At 38.5% G+C, this 21,828-nt stretch overlaps 1 protein-coding gene across 3 annotated transcripts in view; it reads right to left on the bottom strand.

The window, feature by feature from the left end:
- The window catches only part of PRKG1 (protein kinase cGMP-dependent 1), a 1,260,290-nt gene that overhangs the window by 107,120 nt on the left and 1,131,342 nt on the right, over positions 1-21,828 (bottom strand). For all 3 annotated transcript variants that reach the window (XM_078434117.2, XM_078434116.2, XM_078434118.2), the window contains exon 9: positions 6,938-7,012. In XM_078434117.2, the coding sequence (XP_078290243.1) occupies positions 6,938-7,012 (75 nt within the window). The remainder of the gene's footprint in view (positions 1-6,937; positions 7,013-21,828) is intronic.

The raw sequence follows: 21,828 nt of genomic DNA, 5'->3' as shown, positions 1-21,828 counted from the left end.
TGGGGCACCACTTTTTTTTCTCGTGCACTGATGATAGGATCCTGCTTTGCACACTCTCCTCGTTCCTGGCTCCTTTCTATAGTTTCAGCTTTCTTGTTTGCTTTTGTTTCTTTCTAGGTGAATCTGTTTTGGAAGTCCTTTTTCCAGGACAAGGTGGGAAAGAAGTGGACAGTGGTGCATAGTGAGGGGAGTAAGGCAGGACTAGATGGCGGTTCCAATGGTGCCTTTAAGTCTTTGGTCATTTAGAGGCTCCTTGCCCAAGGTTGGTCCCTCTTTCCTCTGTGTGCCCAGAGGGAGGATCAGCTTATCTCTGGAGGAAAAAGGAACTTAAGTACATATTTATGCTAAGATAGGAGGAAAAAAATATATTGATTCCTCTTGGGGGAATTCAATTTTTATTCCTTCATTCATTCATTCATTCATTCCTCCCTCCCTCCCTCTTGGGAGAATTTTACAGTTTTACAGAGACAGAGGCAGGGTGCGGATTAGCATTTAAATCTAAAGGAATATTACCTAATGAAAAAAGAAAACTAAAAACCTTCTTAAGTAGGAAATCACATCACAAAGTCTGCTTTTGTCTGTGAGGGTTACAAGGACCTGAGACCAACTTGCCCAGACTTTTCTACTCTGTCTCTCCTGGATTTAACATGTTCCTTTCTCTCCCAATATTGAAGATCCCTACATATCTCTGACTATTTTACCTGAAATTTCTTATACTTTCATAGAAGCTCATTGACTCTTATTTTTTCACATCAATTTCATCTTGAGCCCATGTGAGGGGACTCAGCCCTGAGCTAACCCTAAAGTGAACCAGTGGTTTGATAAATCCAGTGGGCATTTGTTAACTGACACACTAGAACTCTCAGCAGCGTGCAATGTCATTGTCTCCTCCCCCTATCTTGAAACACACTCTGTTCTTGGCTTCTGTGATGCATCTGGCTTTGCTTCTGAGCTCTCCTTTTCTGTGTGTGTGTGTGTGTGTGTGTGTGTGTGTGTGTGTGTGTGTGAGACAGAGACAGAGAGACAGAGAGATCCTTCTCCTTTCCCTGATTTTTAAATGCTAAAGTTCCTCAAGAATCAGCCCTCAGTACCATGATGCTCTAATTCCCTACTTTCTGCCTCAGGCACATCTTTAATTTCACCTACCACGTAAAAGCTCATAATTTCCAAGTGAGTACCAACCTCTCCCCCGAGCTCCAGGCCTGCCCAACCGGTCTCAAGGGCAGCTCATCTATAACCTGAACAAAAATCAATTCACTAGCACTGCCCCCCCGCCCCCCTGCCCAAACCTGGCCACCATTCAACCTTTCTGCCTTAGCGAACGCCCCCGTCTTCCTCTGACCTCCAAGACGCCAAATCCTTGTGCTGGCCTGACCTTGCTCCCCTTGAGCACCAACATCTACATCCGTGCAGAGACCTCCTGGCTTTGCCATCTGACTATCTCTCAAATGCTTTTCTCTATTCACCCAGCCCTCATTCAAGTCCTGTCCACAATCAGCTTTTCCCTGCAAAATACTCTGCTGGTTCTCTCTGCTTTCACTTCACAGTCTTCCAACCCCAGAGGAAAGGATGTTCAATTAGCAGGTCACCCAACTCATCTCTTCTGGTAACTTACAAGCCTGGAGTGATTTTCCTAAATCCTTAACACCCGATCTTAGACTTTCTCGGTCCCAGCCTGATTGCACTTTGGTTCCTTGAATATGCATTCTGTGCATACCCACCTAGAAGGTTTGCAGATGCTATTTGTCTAGCTGCAATGCCCTCTGCATTTACTTGCCCAGCGAATACTAATTATTGCCTAACCAGCTAATTCATTAGAATTCAGCTCAAATCTAGATAAAATGTCACCTCCTCTGGGAAGCTCTCCCAGAACCATTAATGTGTGTCTCTCTCCCTCATGGCACCACACGCATCATGAAGGCAAGGAGCATGCCTGTTGTATTCACCGCTGTATATGCAGCATTTTGTAGGAACCCAGAAAGTGTTGAATAAAATGCGTGCATATGACAAAGTGAATGAACACAGCAAAGGCAGGTACGTGAGGAGCTGCGGACTCATCGCAGGGCCTTCGAATCTATATTCGTATCAAGGGATGTTGTAGATTAAAACACATGACTGGACACTCATTTGTAGCTTTGTATAAATTTCACCATGAGAAAGAGTCCCTCACGGAGAACGAAACTGAGAAGCCTCAACTTAGATCATAAATAAACGCATTTACGAATCTACATTCTTCGAGCTGTCAGAGCAGCAAGATCCTTAGTATTAGAAAATAGGCTTCCTACTTAGTCTGCACATTGTGAAACACAGTGCCTGAGTCATCATTAAGTGAATTTCGAAGTGTTTATTAAACGAATATGTATTCTCACAGGGAAATAACGCATACCTTTCATCACGAATGCTACTTTCCGCTCTAAATAAGCCTTAATGATGCTTAACTTTGATCTGCTGTTGTCTCTTCTAATGTCTATGTGATTACAACTTCATATTTTAGAAAGAGAAGCCCTTAGTGGATAATTAGCAGCAATCAAGAAAAGCTTAAACATGCCATAAAGGTAAAGATTCTGTCAAGAATAATTTTCTTTGTCGGTAATTTATGTGGTGAGAGGGGCTGAAGGCATATATCCAGCAGCAGGAAAGTTCGAAGAACCATTTCACGAGAACACTGCTCTCAAGCCAACCTTTCTGGACCAGCCACCCACACCGGATGAGAGGAGTGTTTCTGAAAAGGATGGTTTGTACATTTTGTGTAGGAGTCCGCCACTGAAGCCTGATTATGCTAACAGCTAATTAAGTTCTAAACATCTCAACTGCATCTATCTTTATAGTCAGGCCTTTTTTTTTTTTTTTCCTCCTTTTACCCAAATAGTCATAGTCGATGAGACAATACCAACAGTAAGTTCACAGGGATAAATACTGTGATCATTTCAGTCGGATTTTAAGAAATACTACCCTCATCTTCGGTGAATTCGGCAAAATCACGGAGACTCACACGGCAGAGCCAATCAACACCTTGGTTCTCAACGGTACAGATTTTGTGATCTATATAGAAATTTAGAGGCATTACAAGAATGATCCAGGGAATTGAGACCAATTAGAGCGTGCACCTAGTCCCTGAAGTGGCAAACCTTAGAAGCTCCTTAAATATGAGATGAAGGCACAATACACTTAAGGGGAAGAAATTGAATAAAGAGACAACAGTGTTAACACAGATAGACATTTAAACTTGTTAGTTCAACTAAAAAGCTCTGCCTTGGGAATAATTCACAGTTTACCTCCGAGAGAGAGGACACCTAGTTAAAATGATACTTTCAACCTCAGAAATCTTCAGATATTATTGATTTTTTCCCATTTTTCAAATAATATTAAGGAACGTGGGTTATGCATTCATTTGGATTTAGTATTAATTGAACTAGAAAACTTTAACCTCTCCTAGTGAACTTATATTCAAGTATAATAACTAATTTATAGTCTATCAAATTTATGGTTCAAGTAATATTTTGAGCCACTTAGATGCAACTAGTCATTTGCTGTTCCTCTTTGTTCTTCAATCATAATTGAACTTTCTTTTAGCCAAATGTTGCTATTTTTTATTTATTTTTTTTAACGTTTATTTATTCTTGAGAGAGACACAGAGCAAGACCATGAGCAGGGGAAGGGCAGAGTGAGAGAGGGAGACACAGAATCCCAAGCAGGCTCCAGGCTCTGAGCTGTCAGCACGGAGCCCAACGCGGGGCTGAAGCTCACGGACTGTGAGATCATCACCCGAGCCGAAGCTGGACGTTTAACCAACTGAGCCACCCAGGCGCCCCTAAATGTTGCTATTTTTATCAAAATGGTATTTACGGATATTTTCCAGGCTAGGTGAAATTTCATGACATTCTACCGAAGTGAGAGCAGTTTGTCCACATACGAGTAAAGAGTTCCTGGCCAGGTAAAGTTAGTTTTATGTAATCAATATGCAATAATTATCTATAAATCAAGCCATTTATCAAAAGCACTAGGATATGCTTCCAGTGATTAATTCCACCAACAGTAACATTCCCTTTACAGCCCTTTATCATTCACAAGGCACTTCTACATACTCCTATCAATTAACTCACAGAAACACCATTTCAAAAGTAAGATGAGGCCATCAAGAGGCAGTGTAACTGGACCAAGACCAGGTGGTTGGAAACGACAAAGGGGGGAAGCAAAGCCTGAGGCTGTGGCCCCACGTTCAGGGTACTCTTCACACAGAATCTGTTCCAGTGAGAAGTATGGTCACCCTTCCTGGCCTGTAATTGTCAGATCTGAACGTTGCCGTATTTGTTTTCCCTGTTGTCTTTGGTTGAAGCACGTGTGAATGACCTCACAGATGCCCAGAGTTCATGAGATGCAAACACAGTCATCTTTATAGAGCCAGGAGGACGCTGGGAAGGATACAGCTAAGTCAAGGCGCTTTCCCATCACTGACCCATTTCAAGTCTGTGACCAGACTCAACTTTGGGTCAACAGGACTTACGCAAAAACTTTCATTAAAGAATCTAACATTTAGCCGAAACAGAAATAGACCATAGAATGCTTTAGTTCAAAAGAGGTATGGGGCGCCTAGGTGGCTCAGTCGGTTAAACGTCCAGCTTCAGCTCTGGTTACGATCTCGCGGTTTGTGAGTTTGAGCCTTGTGTTGGGCTCTGTGCTGACAGCTCAGAGCCGGGAGCCTACTTCGGATTCTGTGTCTCCCTCTCTCTCTGCCCTCCCCCACTTGCAGTCTGCCCCCCCTCTCAAAAATAAATATACATTAAAAAAATAAAATAAAAGAGGTCTGACTTTTTCTAGTAACTGCAAAAATACGTACACAGTTGCTCATGTAGATTTTAGATAAATTTTCAAGATTACCAGCCATTATATATATACAAAAGGTGTATTATACGACACATATTTATATGGAATGACCCATGGTAATCTTAATCGACTATATATACTCAAGAAAAATATGCTAACATAAATTATAAAGATGAATTTTTATATAGCAAATGTTCCTCTAAGGATAAAGTCCAATAATAACAAGGGAATTTTATAACTTTTAAAACTGATAGGGTAGCTTAAATGGCCCCCTCTGCCATCTCAGTAGGATTAGTGCTAATACCAGAAGCTAAACTTAGCATTAATATGTATTTTGACTGAGTGTAGGAAAAAACCCCAGAAAATTAATATGTACCACCCACAGTACAGGCAATCCGATGACTGTGCAGTTTGGCGTTAAAACTGCCTAGTGCGAGGGGCGCCTGGGTGGCGCAGTCGGTTGGGCGTCCGACTTCAGCCAGGTCACGATCTCGCGGTCCGTGAGTTCGAGCCCCGCGTCGGGCTCTGGGCTGATGGCTCAGAGCCTGGAGCCTGTTTCCGATTCTGTGTCTCCCTCTCTCTCTGCCCCTCCCCCGTTCATGCTCTGTCTCTCTCTGTCCCAAAAATAAAAAATAAATGTTGAAAAAAAAAATTAAAAAAAAAACAAACAAACAAAAAAAAAAAACTGCCTAGTGCGATTCCTGAGCAAATCTTGGCAAAGGCCCGGCTGCCATTTGACCTCCGGATGTGTGTGTCTGTGTCCCTCCAAAGAGCGGAGGAAACAGAAGCAACCATATGGGGAAGAAATTGTGAATATATTGACAGCTTTGAAGATAATAGAATTTTATCAGTCAAAATGAATTACAGTACTTATTTTTTTTTTCATTCTAGACCAAAGTTTTAATCTTCCTAGATTCTCAAGGCAAAAGCAATTAAATTTTTTTTTTTTTTTTTTGGCTTTTGAGGTTACTACAAAACCAACCAAATTCTGCCCCTGAACTATCTCTTTACTGATAAATTTTTGCCAGTTTAATCCTTCAGGTGTCCTGTGTGATATCACTACTAAATTGCTTTCACTTGAATTAGTTTGGGGGGGGGGGCAGAAGAGGGGAGACTTATAAAGATTCCCATTTTGTAAAAGAAACCTAGTTTTTTTTTGTCAGAAAAAGCCAATCTCAAATAATTTCAAATCTTTGTCAAACAAGTTAAGGGTTTTTTTAATTTTCATTTTAATTTTTAAAAATTTACATCCAAATCAGCATCTAGTGTAACAATTTCAGGAGTAGATCCCTTAGCGCCCCTTCCCCATTTAGCTCATCCCCCCCTCCCCACAACCCCTCCAGCAACCCTCGGTTTGTTCTCCATATTTATGAGTCTCTTCTGTTTTGTCCCCCTCCCCGTTTTTATACTATTTTTGTTTCCCTTCCCTTATGTTCATCTGTTTTGTCTCTTAAAGTCGTCATAGAAGTGAGGTCATAGGATTTTTGTCTTTCTCTGACTGACTCATTTCACTTAGCATAATACCCTCCAGTTCCATCCAGGTAGCTGCAAATGGCAAGATCTCACTCAAAAAAGTTAAAGGTTTAAAGCGGATACAATTGGATTTATGTCAGTAGATACAAAAAGGATAATTAATGGGATATGCACTATCTCCGATCATTCTGGTAACTTAGTGCCTCGGCAGTTCAAGAGAAAGCAACAGAGCAACAGGGTATTTGCAACGGGAAATACTTCAGCTTTGTTATTTCCCCTACAGTTTCACAAACAACTGTTGCGCACTGTGGCCGCCATTCATCCATCAAGTATTTTCAGTGGGAGAAATAATGTTTGCATTCAATTATTTATAGGGGGTTTTAAACTTACCATTTTTCCCTTGTGGAGATGATCTTGCTCCCCAAATTAAGATTTCATGTTTAAGAAGAGACTTACTGAGGAAGCATCCTATGTAGTAACTACCTTGAAATTTGCTAGTTCCCCCCTCTGAAGCAAGTGATTTCTTCTGTCAGAGTGCTGGGATTTGTGACGTCCGACAAAACAGTTAATCTTCTATTTATTCAAAATCAACTTTGAAAAATCAAGACTAAAGTCAAAGGAATAAAAAAATATCACTTACTTTGCTTTAGCTTCTGCGTCCTCATAGGCTTTATTAGACACGTCATCCAGTCCTCCAATCAAATGCTTGAAAGAGCTGTAAGGAAAAACACAGTCATCAGGATAAATGCTCTGCAGAGTCCTAACAATGACTACCTCGTCAATGATACATTGAAACAATCTAAAAGGATCTAACTAAAAATGAAGTCAAACATTTAAACCAGATAAGTCATTAAGAAACATATCAGATGATGATAGTGTCTCTGACAACGGTGACCTATTCCATCGTGTTTACCTCTGTGGTTCCCAACACCTAGAACTGGACCTGGTGAAAGGAGATATTCAAAGAACGGCTGGAATAAAATCTGTGACACACAAAAGGACATAGGTCACAAAGTGGGTCAACTTTACTAGGGATCATGACAAGATCTACCAATTATGGAATGCCTACTGCATGCCTACTGTGGGCACTCTTCTTTTAATTATCATGAACATGTATTGATTCCAGGTCTACAACACATTGTAAAAGACAAACATTATTATCTCCACGTGACAAAACTGTAAACTAATCTTCAAAGGCAAAATACATATGCAGAAGACAGGCACACGCCAGAGGAGAATGATAGGAGAGTCAACTCGTTTTGGACAGATGAAGATACTGACTTTAGGATCAACCAGGAAGGGTCATACACCTGGGCAAACCCAATCTATCCCATAGCCTACATGGACATAGAACTGTGTTCAGACTTTATATAATGAAGTCCCATCTATTATAGGTCTACAACATAAAATATTACTGGGCCAGCACAAAAGGAAAACACACACACACACATACACATACACACACACACAAGAATTACCCTTGAAAATTACCGAATGCAACCAGATACCAGAACTCTTATGTGCACTACCTTCTGGCAAGCAGTGAACTGAACAGAGGAACAAAAGGAAAATCTATATTCAAAGTGCTCACATAATAATCAGGGCCCTCACTTACATGGTGCTTATATGCTGGCTACCATTGCATGCATTTTACATGTAGTAACACACACTTTAATCGTTACAGCAACCCTGTGAGTCAGGATTACCTCCACTGCATAGATGAGCATCCAAAGGCATGAGAGGTTATGAAACTGACCTGAAGTCGTACAGCCCAGCAGCATGAAGGCTGGTAGGGAAGGAGGCCACCATTCCCCCTCATACCCTCAAGACCTACACTGCGGCTTCCGGCCAAATCACTGTGCCTTCACGACAACCATAAAAGCCCCAGCGACGTCTAGCCTACGCATGGAGAATGGCAAAGAGCTGTAAGGAATTACATTTTAATTTTAAACCTCTAGAATCTCAGTGCACAGAAAAAGCTTCGTGTGAGTATCAAATAATAAAATATGCCTGGTCAGGTCCTGAAACATAGGGTTATTTGTTGATTTAAAGTTAAACATTGCTTAACCACTTTGACACACACTGGTTTTTGTTTTTGTTTTTATGAAAAATGTGTAAAGAGAGACTTGACTCTTCCTTGGAGGCTGGCCAAAAGGAGACAGGGCGGGTACGACATCAGTCCTGTGGGTAATGATCTCATCTGGGGGGCAGGGTAAGTGGAATGCTGAGCTAAAACATGAAGTATTTCTAATACAAAAAGGGACCAAAAGGAAGAGACAGAAGACTAAGGAATCAAGAACCACAGAGCATCAAGTTTTCTGAGGTGAACTGCATTAATGAATGTCAAATGAATGGAGGCTGCCAAAGGCGATGGTCCTTATACAACTTTCCAAAGACATATAATTAGTGATAAAATAAATGATAAATAATAATCCCCTGCGGGGCTGGTTCAATATCTGCAAAACAATTAACGTGACTCATCGCATCAATAAAAGAAAGGACAAGAACCATAGAATCCTCTCGAAAGATGCAGAGAAAGCATGTGACAAAATATAGCATCCTTTCTTGATAAAACCCTCAAGAAAATAGGGATAGAAGGAGCATACCTTGAGATCATAAAAGCCATATATGAACGACCCAACGCTAATATCATCCTCAATGGGGAAAACCTGAGAGCTTTTCCCCTAAGGTCAGGAACGAGACAGGGAATATTCACTCTCACCGCTGTTATTCAACATAGTATTGGAAGTCTTAGGCTCTGCAATCAGACAACACAAAGAAATAAAAGGCATCCAAATTGTCCAGGAGGAGGTCAAACTTTCACTTTTGCAGATGACATGATACTCTATATGGAAAACCCAAAAGATTCCACCAAAAAACTGCTAGAATTGATCCATGAATTCAGCAAAGTTGCAGGATATAAAATCAACGCACAGAAATCGGTTGCATTCCTATGCACCAACAATGAAGTGACAGAAAGAGAAATCAAGGAATCAATCCCATTTACAGTTGCACAAAAAAACCCATAAAATAACTAGGAATATATCTAACCAAAGAGGTGATAAATCTATATGCTGAAAACTATAGAAAGCTTATGAAAGAAATTGAAAAAGACACACTAAAAATGGAAAAAGATTCCATGCTCCTGGATAGGAAGAACAAATATTGCTAAAATGTTGATACTACCGAAAGAAATCTACATATTCAATGCAATCCCTATCAAAATAACCCCAGCATTCTTCACAGAGCTAGAACAAACAATCCTCAAATTTGTATGGAATCAGAAAAGACCTCAAATAGCCAAAGCGATCTTGAAAAAGAAAACCAAAGCAGGAGGCATCACAATCCCAGACTTCAAGCTATACTACAAAGCTGTCATCATCAAGACAGTATGGTACTGGCACAAGAACAGACACTCAGATCAATGGGACAGAATAGAGAACCCAGAAATGGACCCACAAACGTATGGCCAACTCATCTTTGACAAAGCAGGAAAGAATATCCCATGGAATAAAGACCGTCTTTTCAGCAAGTGGTGCTGGGAAAACTGGACAGCGTCATGCAGAAGAATGAATCTGGACCGCTTTCTTACACCATACACAAAAATAAACTCATAATGGATGAAAGACCTCAATGTAAGACAGGAAGCCATCAAAATCCTTGAGGAGAAAGCAGGCAAAAACCTCCTTGATCTTGGCCGTTGCAACTTCTTAACACATCTCCAGAGGCAAGGGAAACAAAAGCAAAAATCAGCTACTGGGACCTCATCAAAATAAAAAGCTTCTGCACAGAGAAGGAAACAATCAGCAAAACTAAAAGGCAACTGACAAAATGGGAGAAGATATTTGCAAATGACAGATCAGATAAAGGGTTGGTATCCAAAATCTACAAAGAACTTATCAAACTCAACACCCAAAAAACAAATAATCCAGTGAAGAAATGGGCCAAAGACATGAATAGACACTTCTCCAAAGAAGACATCCAGATGGCCAATCGACACATGAAAAAATGCTCAACATCACTCATCATCTGGGAAATACACATCAAAACCACAATGAGATACCACCTCACACTTGTCAGAATGGCTCACATGAACAACTCAGGCAACAACAGATGTTGGTGAGGATGCGGAGAAAGAGGATCTCTTTTGCATTGTTGGTGGGAATGCAAGCTGGTGCAGCCACTCTGGAAAACAGTATGGAGGTTCCTCAAAAAACTAAAAATAGAACTACCCTACGACCCAGCAATTGCACTACTAGGCATTTATCCAAGGGATACAGGTGTGCTGTTTCGAAGGGACACATGCACCCCCATGTTTATAACAGCACTATCAACAATAGCCAAAGTATGGAAAGAGCCCAAATGTCCACCGATGGATGGACAAAGAAGACGTGGCATATATATATATATATATGTATGTATATATATATATATGTATGTATGTATATATATATATGGCATATATATATATATGTGTGTATATATATATATACACACACACACACACACAATGGAATATTACTTGGCATCAAAAACAATGAAATCTTGCCATTTGCAACTACATGGATGGAACTGGAGGGTATTATGCTAAGTGAAATGAGTCAGTCAGAGAAAGACAAAAATCCTATGACTTCACTCCTATGAGGACTTTAAGAAACAAAACAGATGAACGTAAGGGAAGGGAAACAAAAATACTATAAAAACAGGGAGAGGGACGAAACAAAAGAGACTCATAAATATGGACAACAAACTGAGGGTTACTGGAGGGGTTGTGAGAGGGGGGATGGGCTAAATGGGTCAGGGGCACTAAGGGATCTACTCCTGAAATCATTGTTGCACTAGATGCTAATTGGATGTAAATTTAAAAATAAATAAATAATAATAATCCCCATAGTGGAGATCAGTGTTCAAATATGATTTCTGCCATTGTTCTTTAAATGGTAGAGTTTCCCACCTTCCCATAGAACGTCTCAGTCATTGCCAAGGGAAACTCCCTATGCGAGATGGGTTTAAGATTCTAAAGTAAAGGGGTGCCTGGGTGGCTTAGTCAATTGACTGTCTGACTTCCGATCTGGTCATGACCTCATGGTTTATGGGTTCAAGCCTGGTGTCAGGCTCTGGGCTGACAGTTCGGGCCTGGAGCCTGGTTTGGATTCTGTGTCTCCTTCTCTCTCTGCCCCTCCCCCACTTGCACTCTGCCACTCTGTGCCTCTCAAAAATGAATAACCGTTTAAAAAATTTAAAAAAAAATTGTAATGTGAAAGACAGTATTTATTTTATTGTGAAAAAATCAATAACATCTGGTTGATATTCTGTTTTTAGAGATAATGTAAGATTTAAGCACAGGGAGTTAAAAGTTTCTTGTTCAAGATGACTCCAATTCTGCAGCACATCTGGGACTAAAATCTGCATTCTCTCATTCCCACTCCTTCCTCTACAATACGTAGATATTTTTAATATAACTAAATCCAAAACATTGTGAAAATGCACTGACAGAGAGGAAACAAAGAATACGCTGTGGTAAAACCGAAGAGGAACAGCCTGTATGGGAGCTTTGCAAATACACTCCGACTGTGTTCTTACGTGTTTGACACACAGAGTAATTTGGGGAGTTCAAATAGTTAAAAAAAATTCTTCCTCCTCCTATTGATTTCACCTAAATATGTCTTATGCAGGATAGGATATTATCAAAGATTTAGAGGGTGAATGGGTGGCAATTACGGTAAGGATGAAGTCCTTTATAACTGAAGAAAACCTGTCTACCCCACTAGGGTTGGTTAAAACTATGCAGATCGCTTTTCGAAAAGGCAGTTTCAAATTCCTATCCGCAGGGTATACAAACGTAAAATCCTCCATCTGGCGAAGCTCTACAGAAAGCATCTAATCACAGGAATGAGTTTAAAAGTAAGTCGAGCCTGATTGAAAAAAAAAAAAACACATTTAGACTGGTTACGAGCTCTTTAGAGCCAATTTGTTAAATCTTAGTCATATCCAATGACAAGTGTCACATTTGAAAAGAATGAATGAAAGTGGTATTTCAGGAGTGACTTTTTGGTGTAAGTTTTAAGAGGCCTTGATTTAAAGTACTAATTTTCTAGGTGGTGCTAATGATTCAATATTTATTATCTTTTTTTTTACCACTAGATTAGAAAAAATGAAGGGAATAACATCAATTTACAAAGGCCCCTAACTTGATCAACTGGAAGTTACTTCTGAAATAAACTCCCTCTAATTAAAGAAAATCCTTTTCATTTAAAATGTAATCAATTTATTACTATAGAAAACTTTTAAGAACCGTGAGAAGAAATTAAGAAGGCATCGGATTTCTCTATCCACAAATAACTAACGGGAATATCTTTACGTATTTCTTTTCACTGTTTTTTTTTTTTTCTGCAGAGCTCTATCGTTGTCTATTATAGGGTTGTAATCATAAAGCATCTGTGATTTATGTTGATTTCTACCTTAATATTAGGGCTGAAGTGTATCCTTTTATTTTTAAAAACTCATAAGCAGTAGTTTCACAAAGAGTAGGTCATTGTATGTACCTACTGTGTAGAGTACCTACTAATCCATGGCAGACACCAACACACGCTCACTTACGCGCACACACACACACACACACACACACACACACACACACACTTACGCACACACACACACAGACAGATGAAGAAGTGTGGCAACTGTGTACAAAAACATTTATATTTATACTCTCTATTACAGGTTAGACATATGGAATTTCTTTTCAAAATAAAATATCCAGGACAATCATCTTGGCTTTGAAATTGGAACCATATGTCCTTTGGAAATCATCTTTATTTAGAGAGCAATCCTGGCCAAGTAACATTTTTTTGAAACACAGAACAAAGGCTTCCTGCTAATATTCTAAGTGTTCTCCAACGGTAAGCCCAGCATTATGCTTTTCTAAAAGTTTAAGAAAATGTGCCATCTTCAAGCTGTATTAGTAAGTTCCAAGTGGTTGTCTCTGTCTGTGTATCCCTGCACTCATCAACGAATATTTTAAGAATCTTGATAAGCTTAATTGACGGTGTTACAGAATTTATTATTCCTGGTGCAAGCATGAATGTTGCATTTTTTTCTTCCTTCTCACAGATTTTCTAAAGGAACACCTGCCATGTTTGTGGACCCACATCAAAGAGACATTTGGAAAATATTACTATAGGCATCGGACACCTTTTTAAATATTTACTTAGGTCTTGTGACATTTCTTGACTACTAAGGGAGAGGACTTTTGCTGTTTTATTAAGAAAGAAATTATAATGCAATGGTTTAAAAAGTTTAACAACAACTCTAGTCTCTAGGAGACTAGAGAACAAAGTTTGTTTATAAACAAACTCACAATTCGTGTATGAGTTATATCTTAGCCTTGTGCAATAAAAGAGCCAATTTCACATACATTCTAGACATAATTCCAGAATAAACGAAGAAGACGTTAATGAGCAACAGACTTTTATTCAGGGTATTTCAACAACAAAACTTACTGCATGTTGAGGCAGTATTAGTGAGAATCCAATTTTCATGAGTCTTGACAATATTTTAAGGGGTGGACAAAACGTTATGAGGTGAGAACACAGAAGTAGCAAGAGCAAATGGAAAATGCCTTTTATGTTTAATGCTGGTATTTCCAACATTCTTGCGATGAAGGAGTGGAAAAGAAAGAAGACAGAAAAAGGGAGGAAAGGAGGAGGAAAAGAGGGATTGAAAGAAAGGAGGAAGAAGGGAAGGGAGAGGAGAGAAGGAGGAAGCAGAAATGCTCCTTCCACACCGAGAATGGTATTTATAGAAATTCTCCTTCAGAAATATCATAAAAGGCTAGGTTTCTTATTCCAGGAAATTTGTCTGTTTCAGAACATGATAGTGACAGTAACTCAGTGGGTAATAATTTCAGTTATTAAGATGCTTTCATTATTAAGCCAAAACATCCTTTTGAACACAGCTGATTACTCAGTGGTGTATCTAAAAAGTGTGTAATTTTGCTCTTTGGTTGTGATATGATGAGACTTCATCTAGAGAGAAACGGGCTATTATGTTATTAGAAGAGTGGTCTGGATATCAGGGGTGAGCATTATCATGTTGCTCAAAAATGACAGCATTTCTATTTCACTTTACAGTTTACAAAGCACTTTCTCTAATAATAAATTATGTATGCATTCAATAATACCTATTAATCGATTTAGTCGTCATGATCTTTTCTCCTCTATTCCACTAAATTGTTCAGAGATCTTGTCTAAAAGTGCTTAAAATCATTTTTTTTTCAAATTTAAAATAGGGTGGGAGAAAATCTGCAAACATATTTATAACAGATATTCTTGTTTATATCTTTAAGTAAGATGGTATTCTATTCTTAACAGTTAAAGATGATGAGTCAAAATGAGCCAAGAGTAACATCTTAAACCCGGAACTATTACAAATACTTCACCAGTGCTAAGCAAAATATTTTTTAAGCATTATCTGAACTCTTGACAAAGCTTTCTTAGTTTGAATAGCATATATGATTACAGCCCATTAGACTTCCGTAATTTGAATCTTGCCTAAATCCTTAAAAGTATATTTATAGAAAATACGAAGTTAGCATTTCAAATTACTTGGGACATTTGCTACTTAGCTAAGTCCAAGATATCAGAACATTCTTTCATTTCTTTGGTATGTTTATGAAGAAAATCTGTTAGTTCCCTTTGTGGCTTCAAATGAAGGCTCTTTGTTACTTATGTTTGATTCTTTTATTTTTTAACTACCACAGTCATAATTATCAATGGTTTATCTTATCAAGTACCATGTGAATATATGTTTCCTTAGAGGGGAAAAGGAGCCCCAAGTTCAATAAAACCAATGAACACTCATATCCTTCCAATTATCCATCCACATCCATCCATCCATCTATCCAACCATCTGCCCACCCACCTATCCTTTCCTTCATCAATTCAGACACACTTATGTGTTTGTGCCATGCCATCTGTAAGGAACAACTCAAGCAACTGTGGTTATGCAACATGAATAAAATGCACCTTAAAGAAATTTATAGCTTTGTATTATAGAGAAGAAATATAATACAAGATGGGAGGGGAAGAGTGGTTGAATGCTATCAGAAGGAAGGCTCTAGTATCTATACAAAGAACGTTATCTATTCAAAAACATTATGGCAGTAACTTCAGAGAAAGCAGTTACACTTTTATGAGCAAACAGTTTTCTTATCAATTTTTTTATTCTGCCTATATGTTTCTATTTGTAGGAGAAAAATCACACACACCAAAGTGTTAGACATTTGCGTCTGTCTTTCCTTTGTCACAATAATCCTTATATATCATGGGGATTATTCATTAAGGAAAACTGATTACAAATAATACACATTTAATTTAAACCATTAACTGATTATAATTATAAGCTTTAAAGGAATCAAAAGTTGAAGATAATTCAAAGTGGCCTAATTACCACAGAAATCAAAAGTTCAGAATTGATTTCACAAACTCTGCTAATTCATTTACTATGATTTTTCAGCAACAAAAATCCATGTAGCGTTAACCACATTTTGTGTCTCATATGTCTGTATGGTTAGTTTTTTCCAGGGCAGAGCCTTGATGAGCCTGACTAGGCTTATTACATTAGTCAACTGACACAGACTAACTTGAATTTTAATACTTGCTTTTTTTTTCTCATCCTAATGGTAGTACATTGAAATTTTGAAAGGCACTAAACAACTCCAAAGAATAAAAGATAACTTGTAATTTTACAGCCTTGAGAACACTCATATTTGGGCATGAATTTTCCTAGACATTTTAAAATTCTATTTCAGAGTCATAACTGTATTGTTTTAGTACTTACTTGACTTTAGGCGATGCCTGCGCTTACATAATAAGCAACTTAATGGTCAAACGAAAAAAAATAACAGTGTAGGACATCCTTGATGATGTAGAAACATACCATAGGGATTAATGAAATGTCTCAATCTCATTTATTTGTTTATTGAGTAATTGTACTGTTGAAACATTTGCAAGAGTTTCTGGCATAAGGTATTATTTCTTACTCTTTTCCAATTTTAATCTGTAACTGTTAAGGATACGTCCCACCTTAATAAAGAATGTAATAAAAGAAAAACTGTGTTTTAAAAGTTTTATTTTGAGATATTTCCCCCTAAACCACTTTGATTTTATAACTATTCCATCTTAACTAGTTATATACAAGATTCCTGTAATATTTTACCCTTATCTAAGCATGATTGAATTCCGGAATCTTTTGTAGATAAAGTATGACTGGTAAACTGTACTGGTCTGAGAAGAGATTAGTAGTGAAGTTTAGAACATTTTTCTAAATTTGGAAAATTTGATAGCAATTGGCCATTGAGATATCCAAGATCAGTGGACTCACATTTTTTGAACAGAGCGTAAACCTGTTTAATTATTACCAAATTCATGAGGTGAGAAACATTTGGTACAAACTGCATACAATTCATATACAGAAGGGCGATGTTAAATGTCTGATATTTTAAGATTAGTTTGCTAATTGTAGCCCCAAGTGTATAAAATCCAGAATCTTTTAATTTTAATTTTCTTTCATTAAAAGATAATTTAAGTTGAACCCTAACTTTACAGGATAAATGGACAGAACTGGGTGTTAACGAAGGATTCATGAAACTAGAACATCATTTGTTCCATTTTGGGTAAAAAATAAAAATGAACACCCCAAGTGTGTTGAAACTTTCTTAAACCCAACTGCTTCATTTCCAACCAGACATCTCTTTGAGATGGGTTTCTCTGCTCGGAGCGTATTAGACAAAACACAAGTTTCAATACACATCGTTCTCTACAAATAGCATTTCCATCCAGCCAGTCTAGACTAGAAAAGTCACCAAGGAAGAAACAGGTACATGTGGCACATTAGGAACAGATATTGACATACACACTGTTCTTTAAAAGTGTAAGTACTGTAGTTCGAGCGGAGAACTGCTACATTACTCATCAATTTTGCCCCTGTTATGACTGCCAATCACCGTAACAACCATTCTCCTTATTGCTTATACACACACTTTCAATGACACACTTTCAGTGTGATAAACCTGTGTGATTCTTTCTTTGCGTGTTGGCGTTAACTTTGGTCTGATATTTTTATTGAAACATAATTTTATGTATGTTCGATCTAATAGTTTTTCAAAGCAGACATTATGCCTTTTTCCCTTTTATTTTTCTAGTAACCCACTGATATTTTATCTTACGAAAGCATCTCTCATGATGAATCGGAAATTAAAACAAAAGTGGTCCCGAGCGTAGGTCCTTGGAGAACCACCGTCTGACTCACCCCTCTCGCCTCCTCTCTTACATGCCCTTTTCTGAATCCTACCCGGTGGCTGTGTTTGCCCTTTTAGAGCACTTATTGCAAAGTTCTGGATGTGGCAGATTTCTGGTCACTCCCCTTGATTAGGTACTGAGCCCTTCGATGTCCAGGTTCTCTTTTCTTTTTTTTTAAACCATGTGTCTCTGGTACCAGTAAAGCATCTGCACAGAATACATTCAATTAAATGCTTTATTGAAGAAATTAATGCAGGTATTATTTTATCGATTTCTGTAACACGTCAAGGGATTCCCTAGTTCTGGGATTGAATCGCCCTATATGTAATGAATTTTTTTCCCTGAAATAGAGAAATACATTCTATGTATTTTTAGAGGGAAGTTAGAGTAAATGACATGTTAAAGAATTTAGAGCTACAAATGATATATGTTAACATACTAACTGCAATATAAACTATTTATGAAAAGCACAGGTACATAAACAATAGAAAACGTGACAGCATAACATGGTGAAATCAAGGACGATGCCATTTCCATCACCCGAAGAACTCTATCATGCATGGCAAGGAAAGCAAGTCAAAACAATCACATACTCTGGGCGTCTCCTGGTTCACTCCGGCTAGTGTGGAAAGCGGCCCCAGGGAAATAGGAATGAGCTTCTCTGGGTAACGAAGCCTCCTCTCCACCAGGCCCAGTGACCCTACCTTATCTGTCATGTTTCGGAGGGTGTCGCTAATGTGGGAGAGCTGGGGTCTCACAGCCTCTGTTTTCTCTTCTGGATAACCTTCCTTATTCTTTCCAGGACTTACTCTAGATCAGGGGTCAACACATTTCTGCCTGCAGACCAAATACGGCCCAAATGCCTCTTTGGTAAGTAACGTTTTATTGGAACATGGCCACACTCATTCTTTCATATACTGTCCATGGCTGCTTTTACATATAACAGCAGAGTTGACTAGTTGTAATGGGGAAAGAGTGGCCTGCGTAACTGAAAATATTGACTCTTGGCTCTTTACAGAGAATTTGTTCTAGATGATTGTTTTTCCTTCATGCCGTCACCCCACATAAAATCCAACACCAAATGTTATAATTCTACCTTCAATAATCTGAAATAAATCCCCTTTTCTCTATAATCCCTTTGGTCCCTACCACCATTCTCTCCTTGGAAATTACTGTAATGGCCCATTTCCTTACGCGGTAGGCAGGGCCATCTTTTAAACACATAAATCAGATCGTGTCTCTCTCCTCTCTGACCTCTCTGCCTGATCTCTCCTATTATACTTCCTCTGACCTTAGAATACATCAATCTTGCATCTGCCCCAGGGCTTTTATCTTCTGCTTGGATCATTCTTTCTCTAGATTTTGCATGGCTTTTTCTTAATGCCATTCAGGTCTCAAATTAAGAGTGTCCTCTTCAGAGGGGTCTTCTCTGACCAACAAACGGAAAGTAAAAAGCCCAGATCCTCACTGCCATGACTCTGGGTCATTTAACCCATTTTGTTTTAATCCTAGAGTTTATCACTTGCTAAAAACCTGATTCGTTAAATATGTGTTGTCTTTCTCACACTAGAATTTTCATGAGATCAGGGACCTGGTCTATCTTATTTATCAGTTACTCTTTAAGAACGAGAATATTGCCTGATGTAAAATAGAACAATAGAAATTTGAAGTGAATTAGTGGATAGATGGATTCATTCATTCATGGTGTTGACCAGAAGGCAAAGAGTTAAGTCTCCTCAAGCAAATTTTTATTAAAATTCATGGTTTATGAGTTGAAAGTCCGGTGTCCGTGTGCCTCTTGGAACATCCACCTACACGAATAATAAATTTTTAGCACAAAAGTGTAGTTAAAATGAACTCCTTTCTAAATTTTGGATCCTGATGAAGACATACATTGGTATAAATATGAGCGAGGTGGTTTGAAACACTTAGCAATTTATCAGGGAATTACATATAGGACATTAAATGAGGGTAATTATTTTAGATGGTAATGAAATTTACACCCATGAATCCCAACTGCAATTAAAGTGCAAGAAAGGATTAAAAAATGCAGCACAACTTTCATTTTCAATTAAGAACAGAAGAAATTAGAATCAAATCTCATGTGATAGTTTTGCCTTTTAGGTTAGAGAGGAAAAGTATGGTTCTAAGTATAGAATGTCCTAAAACACCAAATTCATAAATTTCATTCTCCTTTAAAAAATATCTGCTACGTATGCTTAAATCAGACAGTTCATGCAATGGACAGATTTCCTGTGCCTTACCAATTATTTTAAGTATGTGTTAAAAAGTCTCTTTGCTTCCCTATATCACATACATACTAACAGAAACAGACATCATTCATTACTCTTTCTGCCACGGACACTCTGGGCCAAAATACCACTGTTTTGACCTGAAAACCAAAGATCATATTTCTTATGTATCTAATAATTTCATTAAAACAATCCATTTGGCTCAATGGAAACAAAATATGAATAACTAAATAATTTAACTTTTCTCATAATGCAGTAGATTCTCCAAGACAATTTTGATGTCCATTTTCTCAATAAGAATATGCAAACTAATGTTCATTTTTCTCCCAGATTTTCCTGTTTTCAAAGCAGAATCTATGCTAACAGTGGATATTTTATCTATCAAATATTTTCAAACATCCTCTTAGAAATTATTTACAAATTATAAATCCACAGAATTGACAGAAAGCTTACCAAAATTGTCTAAAACTAAATAGGGTACACTTATTAAAAGCAATAAAAATCCATAGCTGATATATTTTAGTTTATACAGTTGTATCAATTATGTCAGTTACCAGTTACAACAATTCTCTCTTTTATAATGGGCTAGTTAATGGACATGGGAACATAAAATACTATGAAAGTCATTAAAATGTTTTCTTTCATTAAATTGTTCTTAAGTAAATTGAAAATGACATGTTAATACAGCCCAATAAATCTCTCTCAAAATATCTTTACAGTATTGCTTACATTATTTCTGCCTTGAATGTTTTGGAAACAAAGACAATGATGGTTCCTAGCTTAACAATTTTGCAAAAAACAGTGTGTCCGTGGACTTTGTATTTTGGCTATCATTACGGGACTGGAAAAGAAAAAAAAAAACACTTAACAAGAAAAAAAAATCATTAGAAGCTAAGAGATAAATATATCCTTTAATGTCACAAATGAATGCTTAGAGAATCTAGTAATAACAAAAATAACAAGCAAAATCTAACGTTTATTTATTTTTGAGAGAGAAAAAGAGACAGAGTAGGAGCAGGGGAGGGGTAGAGAGAGAGGGAGACACAGAATCCGAAGCAGGCTCCAGGCTCCGAGCTGTGAGCACAGAGCCCGACTCGGGGCTCGAACTCACAAGCTGTGAGATGGTGACCTGAGCTGAAGTCAGACACTCAACCACCTGAGCCACCCAGGCACCCCTGTACTAACTATTTTACAGGAATTTCCTTGTCTGGCAGATAAAGCAAATGGGTAAGTTGCCAACTGGGTAAGTTTGTGCAGAGGCAACCAGACTCTAGTACCTATAATCTTAACTGTCACTCACATGGTCGGTCTCTCTCAATACAGAAAGTGGAAGCCAGCTGGTTACTGGCTGGGGTTAGGATTGGGTGCCATACATCTGCCGTCTCTCCTGTCCGTCCTTCACGGTCAATCCAATTCTTTAAAAGAAATATTGTTCTATTTTTAAAGGTCATCTTTATTTCTTCAATTGCACTCTATCTATGGAAGTTCCGATTCGGAAGCAGACGAGTCAACCACGGCTGTGACCACAAGATAGTACAGGCGGGTGGCCTAAGCAACAGAAATCTGCTTCTTTCCCAGTTCCCTGGGCGGGGAGTCCAAGACCAAGGGGCCACGGGGTTGGTTTCTGGTGAAGCCTTTCCTCCTGTCCGACACACAGGCCTTCTCCCTGTGTGCTCAGGAACCCTCCCCGTGTGTGCACCCCACCGATGTCCCTGCCTCCTACCCCAGGGACGCCAGTCCTTTGAGATCAGGGCCCCACCCTCTAATCCCCTTGGAAAGGCCCCGTCTCCAAATACGGTCGCAGGAGGGGGTGCGGCCTGTGACATGTGGATTTGGGGAAGGTGACTCCATTCAGGAAGAACTAGTAGAAAGGGTTGTGATTTCTGAGAAGTTCCGAAAAAGTTAATTTCTTGGTTTCCATTGGCTTCCCTGGCCCTGAAGTACGGTGACACGGTCATCGCATTTCCTCCAGGGAAATG

Source organism: Panthera onca, chromosome D2 (assembly GCF_046562875.1).
Source record: "Panthera onca isolate mPanOnc1 chromosome D2, mPanOnc1 haplotype 2, whole genome shotgun sequence".
Lineage (NCBI taxonomy): Eukaryota > Metazoa > Chordata > Mammalia > Carnivora > Felidae > Panthera > Panthera onca.
Note: the sequence above shows the minus strand (reverse complement) of the source record. Positions and strands in the feature narration are given on the sequence as shown.